Raw genomic sequence first — 20,025 nt, 5'->3', positions numbered from 1 at the left:
TATCTCCGTGGCGGTGCGGCGATTCTATTCCGCGTAGTACTCTACGTCCTAATCGACATCGACTTTTAATTTGAGGGGGAGGGGGCGCCGATAAAAAGTCGGGCGCCAGTCATGCCCCGGGAGCCATTTATGTTCGCTACGCCACCGATCAGCTAGGCGCCAGAAGAATACTCGCGATAAAAAGTTATATAGCGTAAAAATGTCCATTTAAAAACTATTTGTAATTAAGAAATTAAATTTTAAAAGGCAAAACAACCGCCGCGGCAACGTAACCGGATGCGACGCCATTATTATCATCGAAATACGAAAGTTTCTGTCCGGGACAACTATAAAGGCAAAAGTAGAAAAGTATTTAAAATATATAACTACCGAAATATACGCAGATTACGACCGACTTTTACGTAAAAGTGCGCCGTCGGTATTCCGAATCGTCGATTAAATTTCGAAACAAAAGAAAAATAAATTTGACGTTTCCGGACACTTATTCCGATGCTAAGGATACGATCCGAAGACAGCCAGACGACGCTTAAATAGGCGTTATTGTTATTATTAACTAGAGACGTTTCTAAGGTTTTCGGAGGGTGTGGAATCGAGAGAGGGCGATAAAAACAATAGTTCCGGTAATTAGAACCATCCGAGTATTTATAATAACGAAACCGTAAAAAACAAAAATTGCTGGGTGTCGCGGACGACGGACGAAGTTCGTTCTAGTCCCGTCGTACGACTTCGGTGACGAATTTCGCCGAACCATCGTCGACGCTCCGACCTATAGCTTTAGATTACGTGTCGATAGTCCGGCCGGTTCGGGCACGCATTTCTTTTTAAACGTCAATATCGCTCTCTCGTATATCCATTTACGGTTTATGTAGTAAGTCTTATAAAATTAGTATCCGGGTCTTCGGTCAGTTTGACACGGCTCGGAGGCAAAAGCCGTTTGGCTGCGGATCTACGGATCCTCGTCTAAAGGGACAATTTTTTAACGTAATTCCGCGGCGGCGCCGTCTTTAGGCGGGCACTAAGCTACTCGTCGGGTGCGGACGGTCGAACCGACAAACTATTATTAATTAACCTTCCGAAAACCGACGACAATTAACGTTTCTTTATTAATTTTGCCAACAGATGGCGCTACAAGTAAAGGCCGCGGAATCTAAACACTATCCTAATGTTTCGGGGTAATATATAGCTTAGTGTCGATTCCGGGGTCTAAGTAATACTCGTAAGGTTTAAGAGTAGAGCTTTGTATAAAAGACAAACCGACGAGAATTGATTTTTATATCAATATACCGTATTTACTCGCTCGTAAAGACGATCTCGCATACGGGACGAGGCGCGACTTTAAAGATCAAAATAAAGAAAGTTGGATTTATTAATACAATTAAATTTATTTCGTTTAACCACAAATAAAATGTCAAACGCACGTAAATGCACTCGTTGTCCCGCAAAAATTACTGGCATTTTAAACCTTTTTTTTTTTTTTTTTTTTTTAACTCTTTCCGCCCTGTGGGTACTAAGAGGGCCTCTTTTAGTAGGCCCATTATGGGTTCGGCCAGGCCCACAATGGGGCGACCGGGTGGTGAGGGACGGGGCCGACATATCCGAACGGACCCACCCCCGAAAAATTCCTGGGGATTATTCGACCCGTTCGGATTCGATCCCGGGTCCCCCAGAGCGGTAGGCTGCCACCTTTACCGCTCGGCCATCCGGCCGTCGGCATTTTAAACCTTAGGGAAAAATCTTGTAAAATCGACGACACAATTTGTTGGCGTAAAGTTGGACAATGGGGAAACTTTTTTTTGTCAATTTTTAACAGTCGAATCCACTCTTCGTCGATTACACTTACGACTTTCTCCGAATTCCGATTTCCGAATAATCGTCCGTTTTCACTCGGGAATGGATTAAAACTTATATCGAGCTCCCGCGTGATTTTGAAATTTCAAATTGAAATTCGATTCAAAAGCTTTGCTTTTCCCGTCGCTATTCGTCTTTACTCCCGACATACGCCAGAACGATCGAAACGACCCAGATAAAATACTTCTGCTTTTAAACACCAGAGGGTGAGCGTCTGGTAAAAAATTCGAACAAATATTGTTGCAAAAACGCAAAGAATCCTTCGCTGGCGCGTATAGGACGACCTAGGTTTTCGAAGCAATGAAAAATGAATAAAAACCTCGTTTTATATGCGAGTAAATACGGTATATACTGTAGATTATTTTATTTATAACTCGCAATAAACATCGATAGTAATTGTTTTGCGCTTATTTCTTGCGAAAAAATATTTTTATTTTAATAACCTGATTGAATGAGTCGACGTCTACTTTCGGTTACGAATTATTTAAGTACGAAATATATTTTTAAAAATTATATTACACCATAAAATTCCTTTACTTTTTTTTGGACAAAAAATTAAATTTTTTCTATTAACGCGCGACGACGGAAAAACAAATTTCGGGGGCCCGGCCGAGAAATTTTTTAAATGTCGTTTCTAGCCGGCGTCACTCGGTCTCCGTATTGGCCAAAAACTTTGGAGTCTTCGACTCCTATACGCATACTTTTGCCTTTACTTTTAATATATAGGCGCCTAATCTTCCCGCGCCAAGCCCGGGTATTAGTAATGTAATGTATTTTGTATTGTATTTTGTAATGTACGTCGTTTTAAGATCCGCTCTCGCTTCCCGGACGAGCCGTAACCTGTCGATTCGTCTTCCACGCCCAATTTACGTAGCGGTTAGGAATTTGTTTCGCTGACGATTGAAGTCGAGATCTTTCTTTCTGACAAAAAAGCAATTTATTTTAATTTCCAAATTGTAAAAGCAAAATTTCTTTCGAACGTTCTTCCACGTCGAACTAAGTCCACTCCGTCGAAACGATAGAATTCGATTTGTATACAGGTATACCTCGCCTTACGTCGGTAATTGGTTCCGGCAGAGGCGACGTAAGTCGAATTTACTCGCGTAGTTACGACGTGAGTCGAAACTACGGTGGAAAACGCCAATAACGAGCGCTTAAAGACCGCTAAACAAGACGACGACGCAGAAACACAGATGTTTTCGTGTTTCCTTCTCCGGGATTTACGACGATTATATTAACATTTACTGTAAATGTACATATTTTAATGCGATTTTATGCGCTTTCGAATCTTTTCTAGCGATATTACGACTTCGATATTTGTGGCGGACGGATGTAAAGTCGAATAAAATGACTTAAACTCGATTTTTATTTTTCCGTATACTTTTTTGACAAACGACGTATAATCGAGGTATACCTGTATTCGTTTTCTAGGAATTTACGACGATTATATTAACATTTACTGTAAATGTACATATTTTAATGCGATTTTATGCGCTTTCGAATCTTTTCTAGCGATATTACGACTTCGATATTTGTGGCGGACGGATGTAAAGTCGAATAAAATGAAATGTCTTTTGGTATTCGTATTATAAAAGTACGACCGCTGGGCCTTACCGTTCCGACAAACAATCGATAATTTAATAGGAATGTCTAGTAACTGCTCGTAAGATTTATTCCCGTGAATTTTGATTGTCTTCCTTTACGTCGACTCTTCCGTATTTGCGTTCCGGCCAATCCGGTCACATTTAGGATTTCATTCGTGACACTTGGCCGGGGAGGGGTCCGAAACATCCTCAGTGCCCACGAAATGCAAATAATTTTTAAAAATTTTTTTAGTGTTCCGCAAAGAAAGACGTCGAAGGAGAATGTCCGAAGCGACCGCTTTCGCGCCGGCGTAGAAACAAAATAATTTTTTAGGCCTCCACCGGAAGATACCGGTTCTAGTGTATCGTCTAAAAAAAAGTAATATTATTTAACAGCCTTCCCGTCGACGGCCGGGTGGCCGAGCGGGCGAGCCGGCTGCCTACGGCTGCGGAAACCCGGGATCGAATTCGGACGGGCCGAAAAATCTCCGGAAATTTTTCGGGAAACGGTCCGTCCGGCTCCGGCCGTCCTATTGTGGGCCTGGCCGAACTGGTAATGGACTAGCTAAAAGAGTCCCTTTAGTGCCCGCAGGTCGGAAAAAGTTAAAAAAAAAAGCCTTCCCGTATAACAACGAATCGATGGGAAAAGAGTAGTGATGTAACGAATAGTATATTCGGCTTTTAAAATATCGTAAAAAATACAAAAATGTACGCGAATACGAATATAACACAATTAACTAAACAATAACGTTAATGCCCGATACATTCTAACCTACACGCCATCAATGCCATAAGATATCGGGCTAGATAAAGGCTATAATATTATTTAATTACGAAATAATTTAATACTAGAGTTAGATGCTATTTCTTATTAACTTTAATGCTAAACATTAAACTATAATTATTAATAAAAGTAACAAAAATGATTAATTTACTGTGTTTTTGCTATTTCTTACTCCTGTTTTTAGATATTCGGTATTCGGCCGAATACCGGGTAGTAACCGAATATTCGTTGCATCACTAGTAAAAAGTTTCTTCAAAAAATCGTGACCGACCATTCGACGAAACTTGCGTATAAAACTGCGTATGGTTATTTATTTGTCATTTATAAAACATATATTTTCTGGTATAGAGTTCGAGTGTAAAATGAGGAATAAATTATCCATGTTTATTTCAATTTACTAACATAATATTCTCCTTTTAAAACATTTACAAACGAAATTTTCATCGACGAACTCTAACGTTGTCCCTTCGAACACCGTCGGGATCACTGCGGAGGCGATTTTTCTTTGGACGTCATCTTTGGCAGTATTAGTTTGAAAAGTTTTCAAAATGTATTGTTATACTTATTACTAATAATATTTTTTTTTTTTTTAAATAATAATATTCTCCTCTTCTACAGTTCTGGATTCCGAATTTGTTTTGAATTTTCCTGGTGGCCGAAGGGAGCGATGCGCCAGGGGGCGTTGTAGGAGGAAGGGGGAGAGCCGCCACGGACGAAATGGAGGAAGATGCAGAAACGGCCTCCGTCTACTCTTTCTCTAGTAGGCAGTTCGATCTCAACTTCGAAATCGAAGAAGTAAGCGCTACGAGCCAGAGTTTACTTCTGAAGAAATTATTAATTACGTTAATCGCGCCAATGTTTAATTAAAAGGCTACTCGGTGCGCCGTTTCCCTTACGGGGTTAATAGCGAAGTTGAGGCCGAAGTTTTAAACGCGAAAACGTGTACGTCGGACGTTGGGCGCCGCTTTCCCGTAAGCCTAGAAGTTTGACAATGGCCTTTGGAAAGTCGAGCACGATTCCACCGACTTTTCAAACACCATTGTCAAACTTCTAGGCTTACGGGAAAGCGGCGCCCAACGCCGACGTACACGTTTTCGCGTTTAAAACTTCGGCCTCGACCTCGTTATTAAATGATTAAGATATGTTTTGGATGGAGCTGTGGCGATTAAATTGTCTTCCCTCTTATTCGATAATAAGAGTAGACTACCGTCCTGTTAAAAAGTAGTAGTAAAACTCTACGGGCCGGGAGAATTGTCGAGGTCGATAGACTGTCTCTCCCTTTCTTAAATCTTAGCTTTTAAGTTTTATTTGCATTGTGTATAAAAATGCCCCGTCCGAATCTTGCCTTTGTGACGTTTCCTTTCCTTTTCAGTTGGACGACAAAGAATATAACATTCCCCCGGTGGAGATGCCTCCCTCGTTGGAGAGTATTTTGAACGAGGTGAGTGTCGGACGTCGGTCCCCGAGAAACCGTCGCTTTTTTGAGTTTTCTGGTTTTGTGTGCAAATGTCGGTTATTATATTTAGCGATTCTGTCGTTAACTTCCTGCCTTACTTATAGTTTTTTACGGTACTAATAAAAATAATTATCGTGTTCCAGCCGGACGTCGATTCGCTCGGCGACGACGAATTTCCTTCCAAAGAAGATTACTTCGGAGACGAAGACACGATATCCGTGAGTTCGGAATCCAGGCAGAGGAGACCGGAGAGGTAGACGGCCCGTTCGTACTCGTTTGAAAATTAATGTTAAAAATACGTAATTTAACGTAGTTTGTCGGGATTCCGCTCGGCCGGATTTCCGGCATCTGCCGTCGATTTCCGACGTCCGGACGTCTGCGGTAATCGTCGGAACGTTGCCGTTTAAAAGACTTTGGTGGAAAATTAGTTTCCGGACGTCGTGCCGGGGCGTATTTTTGTTGCCGCGTCCTACCGAATTTTCCGGATCGTCGTTTGGCGTCGTACGTCTGGCGGGGACGGGGAACGCCGCGTCGACTTGGCCCCGTCCCGACGGCTTTAAAATTAAAATAGACGGACGGCGACGAATCCCCGTTTGTTTCTCCCGTCCGGCCGCAGTCGAGGTGGCCGGGGAGTCTGCTCGGCCCGTCTCGCCGGGGGAACCGGGATCAAATTCTCGCGGTTGAAAATCTCTGGAAATTTTTGGTCTGTCCAAATCTGCAAGGAGTGTTGTTAAAAAGTCTCTCTTGAGGCTTGCGAAATGAAGAAATCAAAACTGAAAAAAAATCCAATATCTTAGAGTGAGATTTTTGATATTTGATTTGATTAGATTTGGAAGGTACAAAAATAAAAAATGATTAGCAATTGACAGAAATTACAGAAAGTTTGTCGAATTTTCTAGTTTGTCTTTCGCTTAATGGCGATTTAATATAAACGTATATGCTACGTATTGAAGAGATTATATACCGTATTTACTTGCATATAAGACGAGGTTTTTATTCGACACGCAAAAACCTTTATAATACGGCTTTTAATTCAAATTATCAAATATTTTTGGCCGTTTAAAATAAGAATCGTTCGATTATTATATTCCCGATAAAGGCCTTTCAAAACGACCGAAAACATTTGATAATTTGAATTAAAAGCTGTATTATAAAGGTTTTTGTGTGTCGGTTAATTAAGTGCAGTTGAACGAAGAAGGTTTTTATTCATTTTTCACTGCTTCAAAAACCTAGGTCGTCCTATATGTGCAAGTGGAGGACTTTTTGCATTTTGCAATAATTTTTGTGAACCATGCATTTGCATTTTTTGCCAGATGCTTACTCTCTGGTGTTTAAAAAAAGTATTTTATATAATCATTCTTGTGTATTGTCGGGGGTAAAGATGAATAGCAATAGGAAAAGCAAAGCTTTTGAATTGAATTCCAATTTGAAATTTTAAAATTACACGGGAGCTCGATATAAGTTTTAATCCATTCCCGAGCAAAAACGGACGATTATTCGGAAATCGGGTATCCAGAGAAACTCGTAAGTGTAATCGACGGCGAGTGGATTTGACTGTTAAGAATTGGCAAAAAAGGTTCCTCGTTGTCCAGCTTTAAGTGAACAAATTGTCGATTTTACAAGATTTTTCTTAAAGTTTAAAATGTCAGTAATTTTTGCAGGACAATGAGTGCATTTAAGTGCATTTGATATTTTATTTGTGATTAAACAAAATAAAATTAGAATTGTATTAATAATTCTAATTTTTTTATTTTGATCTTTAAAGTCTCACCTCGTCCTATACGCGAGATCGTCTTATACGTGAGTAAATATGGCATTTTTAAAAAATAAGTGAAGTAAACCTAGAATTTATTCAGAACGTCGATATGAAAACTGCCGAGCTGAGCTCAAACTATGAGTGTTGTGTTGTGCTCATTTTTTTTTCTGATGGAATATATTTTGTTCGTTCTTGATTTATCTTAAGATTCATTTTGATGATAGCATTCTCAAGGGTGAGAAAGGTTTTCTTAATGATATGGTTATTTATGCTATGCTATCAGTGTAAGCAAATAATTTTACAGGATCTGGAAAGCAAGTTTTAGTACCCCTTTTTCTAAGATATTGAATAGGATGCACGATACCTCGTTACCCTGTTGTACTCCATTTTTTATGTCTAGGTTATTTGGTGGTTTTCTGGAATTTGAATTTTAAAAGTTGCATTATCCGAAGTAACTATGCAAGTCTAACGAGTTTATTATGAATTTTGAGATAAAATAAACACACTGGCCTTAAATTGGCTTTGCAAATAAACTAGCTTTTCGTTATATTCTTTTGAAAGTCGAAGGGATATACCCAAAGGAGGTCTTAGAAGTAAATTGGAAATGTTTGTAACAGAAAGCTAGTTTATATGCGAGGTCAATTTAACGTCGATGCATTTATTTTCACTTTCTGCCTTAATTTTGAGCTAGTGCATTGCTTTATAGAGATTATTTCTGTTGGTGATGATGTATGCTGTCCCAAAATTAATAAGTAGATGTGTGTTGGTTGAGAATTCAATATTTTTCTCAAGTATATTGTGTACTAAATATTTGATTTATTGTTGATTTTTCTTTCCAAAAATAATATTGTTATATCCAATGAGCCGGTTGATCTAGTATGAGTTTCTTCTTTTTTACAAATCGAATGTGTATTCCAGTCTATACGTATCTGTGTGGAGTTTCGGATATTGGCAATAATCGACTATTCTACTCTGACTTTTTAATACGAAACGAACAGACTGCTTTATTCGGAGAATTCTAAACGTACAAATTGGTCGGAACCGAGCACTTGGTTCTGGTCGGTTTGTACGTGTAAAGTTCTCTAAATAAAACAGTCTGTTGTTTTGTATTGGCAATAATCTTATTAATAGTACTAATAGCTATTGTCCAGCATTTTCTTGAGCAGTGCTGCTTGTATAAGATCTGGATTTTGGGCTTTTTGTTTAAGTTTTTTTTAAAGTCATTTTCACTTTTAGTAGAGTGGCCCCAAGTTCTATTGGCCCCTCGTGATCTACGGTAAGGGTACTTACTTGGCTGGGGTCTGTGCATATGCATTCGGCAGCTTGTCGGTGTTCTATCCCATTTATCGAGAATGGTCTGTTTTTCACCCAAGAGAGTACCGTTTTTTACGCTTGCAGAGTTAACTATTAAATATAAAATGTATTAATTATTTTCAATAAATAATAATGTTTTGTAAAATTACCTAAACTTTTTGGACACTGTTTTGATTTTTTTTTTTAATACTTTTTGAAGCAAATTGTTTAAAGTTCTTCTAAAGACACCTTGTATAACTACAAGTAAAATTTAATAAACCCAAAATAATTTTTGATCCAGTTTAACAGATCTTCCTCTGTCGTCGAACACAAAAATGAAACAAAATTGGATGTTAACATTAAAACAAAAAATTTTTGTGTTTAAGAACTGAAGATTCATTAATTGGAATTGAAAAACGTTTGTGGGTTTGTTAAAGTTAACTTGTTGGAGTTTCTTGGTTTTGTTTAATTTTATAGTTAATACGTGGTTGTTTTTGTTTCCTTAAAGCAAATTTATTTTTTAACATTATTTACTTTATTATTAATATTCTAGAATTATTTTAGAAATACCATTTTTAATAATGCATACATTTGTTGTTTTTATGCAGAAGTGCAAAGATGTTCTTGCACGGAGAGCACGGTTGTATTTTGAGACACGTCATTCTTCGTGGAATTTCGTCGCAGCTGCAGTCGGCCGAAAAACGTGTCAATGCCGGAAAACCCACGGCGATGGTAATTAAATTTTATGCAAAACATTATATAAATTTTATCATATTATTAGACTTTATTTTTCAAACCATTTTTAATATATTGATACTCTATGAATAGTCCAGGTGTTTTTATTTTGAATTGCATTGTTTAAATAGTAATTCAGATATATGTTTTTGATTGAAATGTTCTTTTACTTTATATATTGATAATTTTTTTTAAGTGTTTAGCTGTTTGTCATTGAATATTGTGAAATATCCATAATTCTGTTTTATTAAAACTACATTTTCATCTAGTTTCAGAGTATGTTGACTCAGGAAACATTAAGAAAAATAAACACTAAACTGATTAAAGGAGTCAAAGTTTTTATTGATTAAATGTTTTATGGGAGTCTTCGGTCTCGTCGTCGGACTCGAATGTTCGAATCTACGGATTAGAATAAACTCGTCTGTAAATTTTCGGTCGAGCATTTAGGGGGAAATTTGGACGCGCAAGCAATTTTAAGAACACGACCCCAAAAGTTTTGTTTTCATTTAAAGACATTAAATGTAAAGGGCAACATATTTATAAAATTAACTAAACATCAACCCTTTTTTCAGACTTTGTTGGGTCTAAAAATTGTTAAGGATACTTTGTTTCTACTTATATTTATATTTTTATGTTGTTACTCATATTTTATTTTATCATTATTTTTTATTGTTACTATTGTTATATTTTATTACTTTTATAATTATTGTATTAGTATTTAGTCAGTCAAATCATGTCAGAAATCTTTTTTAATTAATAAAAGATTGCTTCCCAAAATTAAACAATAATTATTTATTTACAAAAAGGTACCAAGTTTCATAAACTTTTACAGTATTTAGCTTACAAATATCCTTTTGCTAAAATATTTTGAGATTTTAAATAGATTTATATAATTTGAAATTTAAATTATATATGTAAATTTATAAAATACATAAAATAAATATTCCAGGCTGTATCTTCTGTCATTGCCATTGGAACATTCCATGGATTAGTATTAGTGTTTGGTGAGTATAAATTGTGTAATTAAAATTATCAATCATCTTTGTTAAAGTGCCAAATTAATTATTGTCAATCATTATTGATGTGTGTAACTGCATCTTATGCAATCAAATTACATTAAAATAAATTTTACACTTTTTTATAAAGTACAGAAATACAATTTTATGATAAATTCTTACTTATATTTAAAAATACTAAACTTATTACAAAATTTAAATACAGTAGAGTCGTTTATCCGAAACGTCGGTTATCTGAACACTTTCCGGTCAGACTGTGTCGTGCCGAATCAAACTTTTTTGATACTAGATTTACTTCTAAAGTATAATTTTTATGTTTTTATATTTTTCAATATATTTATTTTGTTTGTACAAAATAAAGAAATAATTTTTAACGATACGATAGCCTCGATTATTATTATAAAAATTTTCATTAGGCTTAAAATCGACGAAAATTCAACACAAAGTGACACACAACAGAGAAAAATTTCAACATCGGATAGGTTAATATATTTTTTCGTACATGATCGGTTATCCGAACAACCCCGGTCCCCGATTGATTCGGATAAATGACTCTCTACTGTACTTATAAATTTAATATTTTGTTTTATATGGCAATTATACTTGTAATTTTTTAACTTATTTCAATAATAAAGAAAATATTCATGTAATCGTACAATTTTTCAAAAATAAATGCATAATAGAATCAATATTCTTTTACAACTAAATATACAAAATAATTAATGGCCGGTCGTACAATAATGGCCATAAAAATAAAACTGCCGCTCGATAAATATCTACCTAATTACGAATTTCCAAAACAAAATTTATAATTATAAGAAAGTGTGCAGATTTCATTTTGGCACATTATGAGCTCTCAAATGATCTAGACTTTAGCAACCGGATACAATTTCCAATGTTTTTGAGAACTTTATTTGTACTACTATGCTCCACAAAGACGACAATTAAAGTTAGTGTACAAAATAGTGCTAAAATGGCTATTTAAAAACTTGCATGGAAATGACCATTTAAAAAATATTATCTAATTTGTATATAAACTTGGAATTATTTGTACTAATATAAACATGTTATTAATATGATTATACTTGTTTATATTAGAAGAAAGAATTTTAACAAATATTTTAAGATTATTGTTGCAGTAAGTTTTAAAATTACATTTAGGAATTATAAATAAGAATTTGACTTTGTTTACTTAAACATGTAAAGAATGGCAGAAAAGTAATACATTCAACAAAATAATTACTTTAATAAAATTTTAATACATTTTCAAATGATTGAAAATTTTTATCTGCTAGAGTCAAGTATTATTAGAATTGATTTATCAAAAGTGTTGGCTGTTAAATGGCTTGGACTTGATGTATGCAAGTAGTAGTGTAAAACTCCTTTTTAATTATCTAGAAATAAGCTCAAACCTTTTTGATTGTTTAACACATTCGCAGCCAGTTGATTCAATTCAGCATTGTGTGACCGTCACTCGATGCAGAACTGCTTCGACTGCCAGCAAATGTTTTAAGACTTTCTTTGAATTTGTCGAATTTGTATATTTTGTAAATTTATTGGATATCTGTGTCGTCATATCTATCTCCAGTAGAGATTGTGTTTGAATCTTACCTTGACATTGCACAATATCCAATTTCTAATTTTTATATTTTTAAAAAGTGGATATAACAATTAGTTTTCTCTCTCCCATTTTATCTGAAAATCATAAACTTTATCTCCGTTCCTTTAATTAAAACATTTCAAAGTTATGTGCCATCAATTACAATTATTCTAGAATGACCTTAGACTTTTACAAAATTCTTGGAAAACTACAAAAATGTTGTTCAGAAAAAATTATTGAATTATCTAGATAGAAGTTTGTATTCTAACTAACTTGTAAGCTAAATTGTGATGTCTTTCTTTTTTGTTGTTAAGCTCCTTAAGTGTTTTAAATTCACAATGTGATGGTAGTCTTAAGTAAATAGAATACAAATAGACAAAGCTCTTAGAAAATAATAGTGAAGTTTGTATATATGATTCAATGAATTTGTTTACTTTATTATTAGGGAATGCTTAGTATTATTATTATTATAAATATATTAATTGCATCTTTGTTACAATGCTTAACTTTCAAATAAGAGTGAACTTTAATTTAAATTTTTAAAAAATGCTAATTGATTATCTTTTGTTTTTCATTTTTATAGTGTTCCTTTAATCCCTCAAAGGACACTATAGACTCTGGGGTATCTGCTGGGGTTAGGAGGGTCCTTCCCATTACATAAGATGTTAAAAATAGTAGGGCACTTACTGAAGGCAATTCGTACCTGGCATTTCCTGGCAACCTTGGCGTATACAGATCTTAGGTATGGGTTAAAGGTGAGCGGGATGTGTTTTGTGTCTTCCGGTTGGTTATCGATCGTCCAGTCTACCTCCTGTGCGTTTTCTGAATGTATACATTGATAACGTTGTATCGGCTTATGTATACCTTTGTGGTAACCGTGTTCTGCAGCTATGCATTCTGTAGATGCTAGTTCGGTATCGTGAGCCTGGGTGATAGAAGAATGTGTAAAGGCTCTTCTGATTAAGGTTTTAAACGCTGCAGTCTTGTATGAAACCGGATCACGGGACCCTACCAGAATGTGTGACGAAATAGATCCCGGCTTATGATACACCAAAGTGTGGATGCCCAAGCTTTTCGCTCTAATATTTATATCTAGGAAGTGGACTTTGGATTGTCCTATTTCCAGTGTCAACCCATAGGGATTATTGTTAAAAGAAATTGACCAATGCTGTTACATCTGGTATGGTTTTCCAAAAAATAATGATCTTAGATTGGTTTTCATTCGTGAAGCCACATTAGAGGTACGGATCTCTGATAAACATGGTGCACCACCGTGTGGGCGATTATACAAACTTCCCATTTCTTTGAAACGTCATACTAGGGAAACCAATCCAGCAGGAGCGATTGGACCCGAACCTTTCTTTATTTTCTTCTGTGTCCTAAACTTTTATAAAGTTTCAGCCAGCAGTTCATGGCTGAGAGAAAACGACTTCACCAATAATGCTTTATTCGCCAATGTCAACATCATAATGAAAACCATATGTCAGCATCAGTAACAGGAAAATTCAGAAATGAGCCATTAATCATAACCCTGCATTTTATAAGACTCAGATTTTCACAATTCCAGTGATTTTTCCCCTCGCGTTCAGCACCCTCTATCGACAAAAATTTGAACTATTTTCTTTTTCTCTACCCAAAATATCCCCCTTTACGAGAATAACTTTTATGCAAACTGCATTCAAATATACCAATTCTTTCAACTTTTATGAATTTTTAAACTACAAATTTATGGGACACCCTGTATTTTATTTTGATGTGATTTTTATGATGACATTTGTCAAAATAATATAATGATTATTATTTACCAAGATTTATCATAGATTAAATGTTATCTGTAATACATCTTAGAACTCAAGAAAAACTGTGATTTTGAACAAAGATTCTATTAATTTATTTCACTTCTATATCAAATTAAAAATATGTAATTTGTTTTGTAGATTCCCAACAAGTTTTAAAATGGTGCTTAGGAAATACGAATTACGGAGAAGAATTTGGCTCTGTTTCTGCTCTCGGTTTTAACAGCAATTGCACTCGCTTACTTTGTGGATACAGTGAAGGACAGGTAAATTATATATTTAATAAAATGATTATTGTTAATGACGAGTAAAAGAAATGTAGCTGTGGATATTTTGTTTTTAATATAATATCCAGTATGTTTATATGAATAACTAAATTGATTATAATAAATGGATTTAAGGAATACATATAGAGTACAGTTTCTTAATGAATATCAACATTGATCTAACGAGGATTATCGCTATTGACAAGGGCATCCGGTCGTTTGTAATTGCCAATTTTAATGAAATTTTGTGGCTCCTTTGGCTTTGGTGGAGTATAAGTGCAAGTAAATACAGTAAAATTTTATTGAAATTGGTGATTACAAACTGCCGGTTGTTCTTTGTGAGAGAAGCATTATTTTAGTAGTGACAAAATATTTATAAAGGTGAAATCAGTTTCCAAAGTTATGATTTTATCCTTGCTCGCTCATTACTGATTCTACAGTTTTAAAAAGAAACACTTATCCAATTTGTATGAAATAAACATGAAGCACTTTTTTCAGGAAGTATTTACTGTATAGATGTTGTAACAAATACACAAGTTTAAATATTGATATAAAATGAAAGTAAAACTAATTGATAATGATAAACAAAAAATGGCAATTATTGATAAATGCGAACATTTTCATCTAATTTATGAACATTCAAACAACCCAGCAATATGGAAACTTTAATTGGATAAAACTTTGTTTGCAATCAACAGGAATACATTTAAAATATATTAATCTCAGATGTAAGGTTTACAATTTTCTTAAAATATTAATTAAGAGAAAAAAAATTACGACTTTCACAAATTATCTAGTAAACAGATAATTCGCTAATAAATCGCTTCTTTCAAAAAATTGGAGATACACAGAGAATAATGTAATGTATATGAATGCATGTTGGCTGGGCTTTCTTTGAAAATGGGTAATGTTTCCAATAGATACTGGATGGACATCCTACCTCATCTTCTCACTAAGTTCATATCTTTCCAGTTTGCTATGTAGTTTTGATACAGCACAGGCTATAATAGTTTGAGTTTGATCATTTTTCTCAATATTTATATAAAGTTTTCATTTCTGGTCTTGTTTAGTCAAGGCTAAAATTGACTTGTACCTTAAAAGCAAAATAAATCGTTATAAAACAAAACTCGGCTAAAATTCCATAATGATATAGTTAAATTCTATGATACATACATCATTTACAGAAAAAGTTAAAAAAAACAGGGCATAAAAAAAACATATCATATCATAAATGTATGTAATAGCTTGATATAAAAAGATCTATGCACAACATTTAACTGATGATTAGATAAGTATAAACAAGAATCATAGCATGTAGTTCTCATAGGTACATGTAAATTAAATTAATATTAATTAAAGGGTGGATAAAGCCATTAAAACTTTTATGAAAAAAGAATTATATGAGAACATGTATATTTTTATACAGGGTAGGATAGAAAGTCACTTAACACCTGTGCTGCAGAATATAGAATGTACTCAATGTTAATTTGCTCGTGTCGGGAACACATTAGATCGGGGGGAAACAGATTTGTGTGTGTTATATGCACGGTCGCCATCTTCAATGCAACTCCAAAACTGTAAATGGGAAGGGGATCAAGTGACATGTCATTTAGGGTCATAATTTCACGAGGAATTGATTGCCGAAAGATTTTAAATTACCTCAAATGGTTAGAGTTATGTATGTTACACGATGTGCTCAATGTATATTCTTGGGGTACATTCTATATTCTTTAGCTGGGGTGTTAAATGACTTTTCCACTCTGTATTGTATTTACATGCTTAAAGGTTGCATGCCCACATCACTTTTTTGACTCACATGAACTTGCTTGGCCACTGTGTCCATTGACAAACAAATGCATGCATCTAACCAACTTAGTACTCAGTTTTTCTTAAAGGGACACATTAATATTCTCCATTTGTCAGTTTTAGTCTAGCAGTAAAAAAAATGTTGGAATTTCTTATACAACAGTACAAATCATATGATTACATCATCATCAAAATTGATGTTATTTCATTGTATCTATTATGGACCAATTGATTAATATGGACATTATAAATATGTATACAACAAAATTCAGCAACTGTAATAAATTTATTCTTTATCATAATTTATCACATTGATGGCTTAATATGACTACTGCTATCATTTTGTGGGAAAAATAGTAATAATGATATATTGAGGAGTGATCATGCAACAAAGTAGTTACGTTTCTGTATATTATATATACAAAAATGACATTCTAGAAGCTTTCTTTAAGTTGATTTTTATGGTTGAATAATATAATTTGTTAATGTTCTTTCTTAACAGTTTAACCTATCTCATGTTGAAATTTTTTTCTGTTGCTTCGTGTTGAATTTTCATCGATGTTAAGCCTAATGAGATTTTTTTTAAGTAATAATTATGGCTACTGTATCGTTAAAAATTATTTTTTTATTTTGCACAAAATAAATATATTGAAAAATATAAAAACAAAAAAAAAATTGTTTTGAAAGTTCATTTTAATATAAAAATTATGACGCATAGTGACATCTAGTATCAAAAACATTCTGATGCAGAAAAGAGTATATTCGGGGTCAATGCTTTAGGTCAAATGAAGTCGACACGAGAATGCTTGGGAACAACGCGGGGTCGGGTTAATTAATACAGTTAATAATAATTTTAAAAACATTCCAGTTTGTAAATGAAATTTTCACAAATGACTTTGTTGAAAGCTATAAGCAAAGTGATTGCCAAAATAATTTAATTTTAATAATGATTCTAATTGGGCTGCAATTTGAAAAAATTGTACACCTATAAATTCTCACTCTCGTCTGTTTGCCCGTTTGTCCTTCCTTGATCTTGCGAACGGAGTTAGATAGACGAAAGTTGGGACCAGAGAGGAAACTTAAGGGGAAGAAGACCCCAATCGACTATGTACAAACTTCTGGTTTGTAGCAGAAATTGTTATTTCAATTCAAAAATCTTTTCCTGAAAGGAGTTAGATAGATGACTGGCACTACTCTAATGTAACAGGAAAAGTATGATGTACAGGGGCAAGACACTACTAGTTTGAGGTAGAGAGTATATATTTTAAATTAAATAAATTAAAAATATGATTACAAATTGCAGGCCAGCATTGTGATGATGTCACAATAAATAATTGCTCATTACTAATGAGCAGACACTATATAATAAAGAATTTTATGTAATTAATTTACTTACATTAATATTACTTATATAAATGTGGTGGTGTTAAAATACTTTGAAGTAATTCATAAAAATAAATGGAATTTTATTCTTTGAAATCAAATTACGCAGAGAGAATATAGCTTTGTGCATAATGGCTAGTCAATTTAATAAATTAATCTGTATTTATCAGGTTGTGTGGCTGTTTTAGTCATTATTCGTAATGACCTACTAATCACTTGGCCTATAACATATCCATCAATTTCTCCCGTCGAAATTGTAATGTTGGCAAAAATGTCGAATCCGGCATTCGGTAGTAACATTTTTGTTGATGCAATTATTGTCAACAACATGCTTTTGATTGTTGAGCTGTTTAAAACAGATCTGATCAAAATTCTGACACAAACAAAATGTTGAAACAGTTAAAAGCATTGATGTCATTTTTTTTACATATTTTGACCCAGTGAAAATTTCCAAAGGAAATTTTTATGAATAAATTTCTGCAGATCTCAAGAGAATCTCTCTTGTCAGATAGGTAATGTTTTATAAACCGGTTTTTGATAGTCTACTAAAACATTCATTAATCTTTACTGTCAAAATTAGTTAATTATCAAATATTTTTGGCCATCCAATCAGCAACTTTGGGATACAACCAAATGGAATAGAATACAAAATTTAAATTAACTTAAATAATTTTGCTGGTAAAGGTTTCAGAATATTTCAGTGGAATTTCTATTGACAGTTTTGTATAGTTTAAACAAAAAAGAGAATAAAAGAAATTTAATAGATGTTTAATGGTTGGTTGAATAGTCTGTTCTTTATATCAAATAAACAAACTAATACCTTACAAGCTTTCCTTTGTAAATAATACCTGCTATTATTTTTCCTTTATTCTAATTATCAAATACTGTTTTGGTATGATACCTGTTAATACATAAACAAAAAATGTGTTGAGAAACAAATTCTTTTGGTGTTTATTTGATCAAATACATTTCGTAATTTGTTCAGATAAGTAGAATAAAATAATTTTATATAAATAACAATTTTTTTGATTATTTTTTGAAATGTAATATAATAGATTAAATAATAATCAATTTTTATAAAGATGTCCAAGATGTCTCAATGCAATTATGTAATTACATTTTTTTCCCCCTAGATTACGATGTGGGATTTAACTAATGGAAAGTTACTTCGAACGATTTTGGATGCTCATCCCCCTCAAACTGCTGTACTACATATTAAGGTAAGTTTAAATAAATAATTAACATTCAGAAATAAAGTATATAATTCAAGTAGAATTGCTATGTGATACAAGTTTAAATAGTTAGGCAAATGAAAACTGACACAATTAGAATTTAAATTCAAATATTATTATTATAAAGTTTATACACTTTACACTAGCGGTTCTCAAAGTATGTGCCATGGCTTCCTCACGGGCACCACAAAATAATAATATAAAATTTTCATAATTTCACTTTCAATTCAATGTGACAAGATGTGGGTTGCAGCTGGATGAGGACACAGATAATATTAATAATAATAAGAATAATAATAATAATAATGCTCACTTAATTTGCTATGTACAGTTTATAGTTTATAGTTTACAGTTTATAATTTGCTATGTACAGTTTATAAAAACCTAGAAATTTCTGAATTTTTTCACTCCAGTTATAAACGACTTAATCAACAACATTCCATACCTGGGAAATTGTTGACCCTCGACGGGCAACGATCGCCCCCTAACTATCAACAAGCCGTTATTCCTTCGGATGCAGGTAGATCATCTTGCACGATAGTTTACAGTTAGCATCCGAGCTAGTCGTTTATTTAGATCCCGGGAACACCTATGGCCCAAATTGCGATCCGTTGGCGATCACGTGACAGGTTTTCCCATCAAAAACTTATAAAAGACGCTTCCTTCCCCCCTAGAGGGCTCTCCGTTCGTCTCTCCAGTACGAATCGCTCTCCCGTACGAACCCGGAGTTTCTACGTTTCTAAGTGCCACTGACCTGCCTCGAGTTTTCTAGGGTTCTACGTGCCACCGGCCAAGGAATTGACTCACCGTCATCTCGAAGATTTCTATCACTTCGAAGTGAATATTTACCTAAGGGACCTTTGTTGGACTCCATCTATTAAGCAATTTATAGAGGCATGAACAAATATTTGTAAACTCTCTCTCTCCGGACCCCCTTTTGTATATAAGGTTAGAAGTGTAGTTTTGTTCGTTTTGCTTTTAATAAAATCTTGTTTTTATTAAAAGCTTCGTCTTGCTCTTTAATATAATCTTTTAAATCTTGTTTTGTTATAAAATGGTGTCATTCTTGACTGTCGGCTTCGCCTTATCGTCGACCCCATTCTTCCTCCTCACCCGCTCGCGTAACGCGCCGTCAACGTAACAGCCATCCTTGACAAGTGAGTCGCCGGAAAAAGAGGTACGACTCTCTCTTACCTCCCGGGGATCTCACAATAGTAATAACATTGTAGAAGACTTTCTCTTTTGTAAAAGTGTCACTGCTGGTGCTCGGGCTCACGACTTGTTTGAGATCCTTGATAATATTTTTATATCCGAAAATAATTTGGAGTGGACCAACTGCATTGGTTTCTGTACTGATGGTGCTCATTCTATGTCTGGGTGTTATAGAGGATTCAAGCACTTTTTCGAAGCAAAGACCCTGATGCAATTGTGTTATTTACAGAGAAGCACTTGCATCAAATTATCTCAGTCC

At 34.2% G+C, this 20,025-nt stretch overlaps 1 protein-coding gene across 3 annotated transcripts in view; it reads left to right on the top strand.

Moving 5' to 3' along the window:
• Positions 1 to 4,861: 4,861 nt before the first annotated feature.
• Positions 4,862 to 20,025, top strand: part of Vps8 (vacuolar protein sorting 8) — a 104,280-nt gene continuing 89,116 nt past the window's right edge. For 2 of the 3 annotated variants that reach the window (XM_067289278.1, XM_067289279.1), the window contains exons 1-7: positions 4,862 to 5,010; positions 5,588 to 5,656; positions 5,815 to 5,924; positions 9,329 to 9,452; positions 10,405 to 10,459; positions 14,009 to 14,133; positions 18,456 to 18,542. In XM_067289278.1, coding sequence (XP_067145379.1) covers positions 4,933 to 5,010; positions 5,588 to 5,656; positions 5,815 to 5,924; positions 9,329 to 9,452; positions 10,405 to 10,459; positions 14,009 to 14,133; positions 18,456 to 18,542 — 648 coding nt within the window. In that variant the 5' untranslated portion in view covers positions 4,862 to 4,932. Of the gene's footprint in view, positions 5,011 to 5,587; positions 5,657 to 5,814; positions 5,925 to 9,328; positions 9,453 to 10,404; positions 10,460 to 14,008; positions 14,134 to 18,455; positions 18,543 to 20,025 lie in introns of those variants that run through there. The other variant, XM_067289280.1, reaches the window with a different exon arrangement.

The sequence above is a fragment of the Centruroides vittatus genome, unplaced genomic scaffold (genome assembly GCF_030686945.1).
Source record: "Centruroides vittatus isolate TY-2023 unplaced genomic scaffold, ASM3068694v2 contig_1343, whole genome shotgun sequence".
Lineage (NCBI taxonomy): Eukaryota > Metazoa > Arthropoda > Arachnida > Scorpiones > Buthidae > Centruroides > Centruroides vittatus.
The sequence above is the reverse complement of the archived record's forward strand: the minus strand, read 5'-3'. Positions and strand labels throughout refer to the sequence as shown.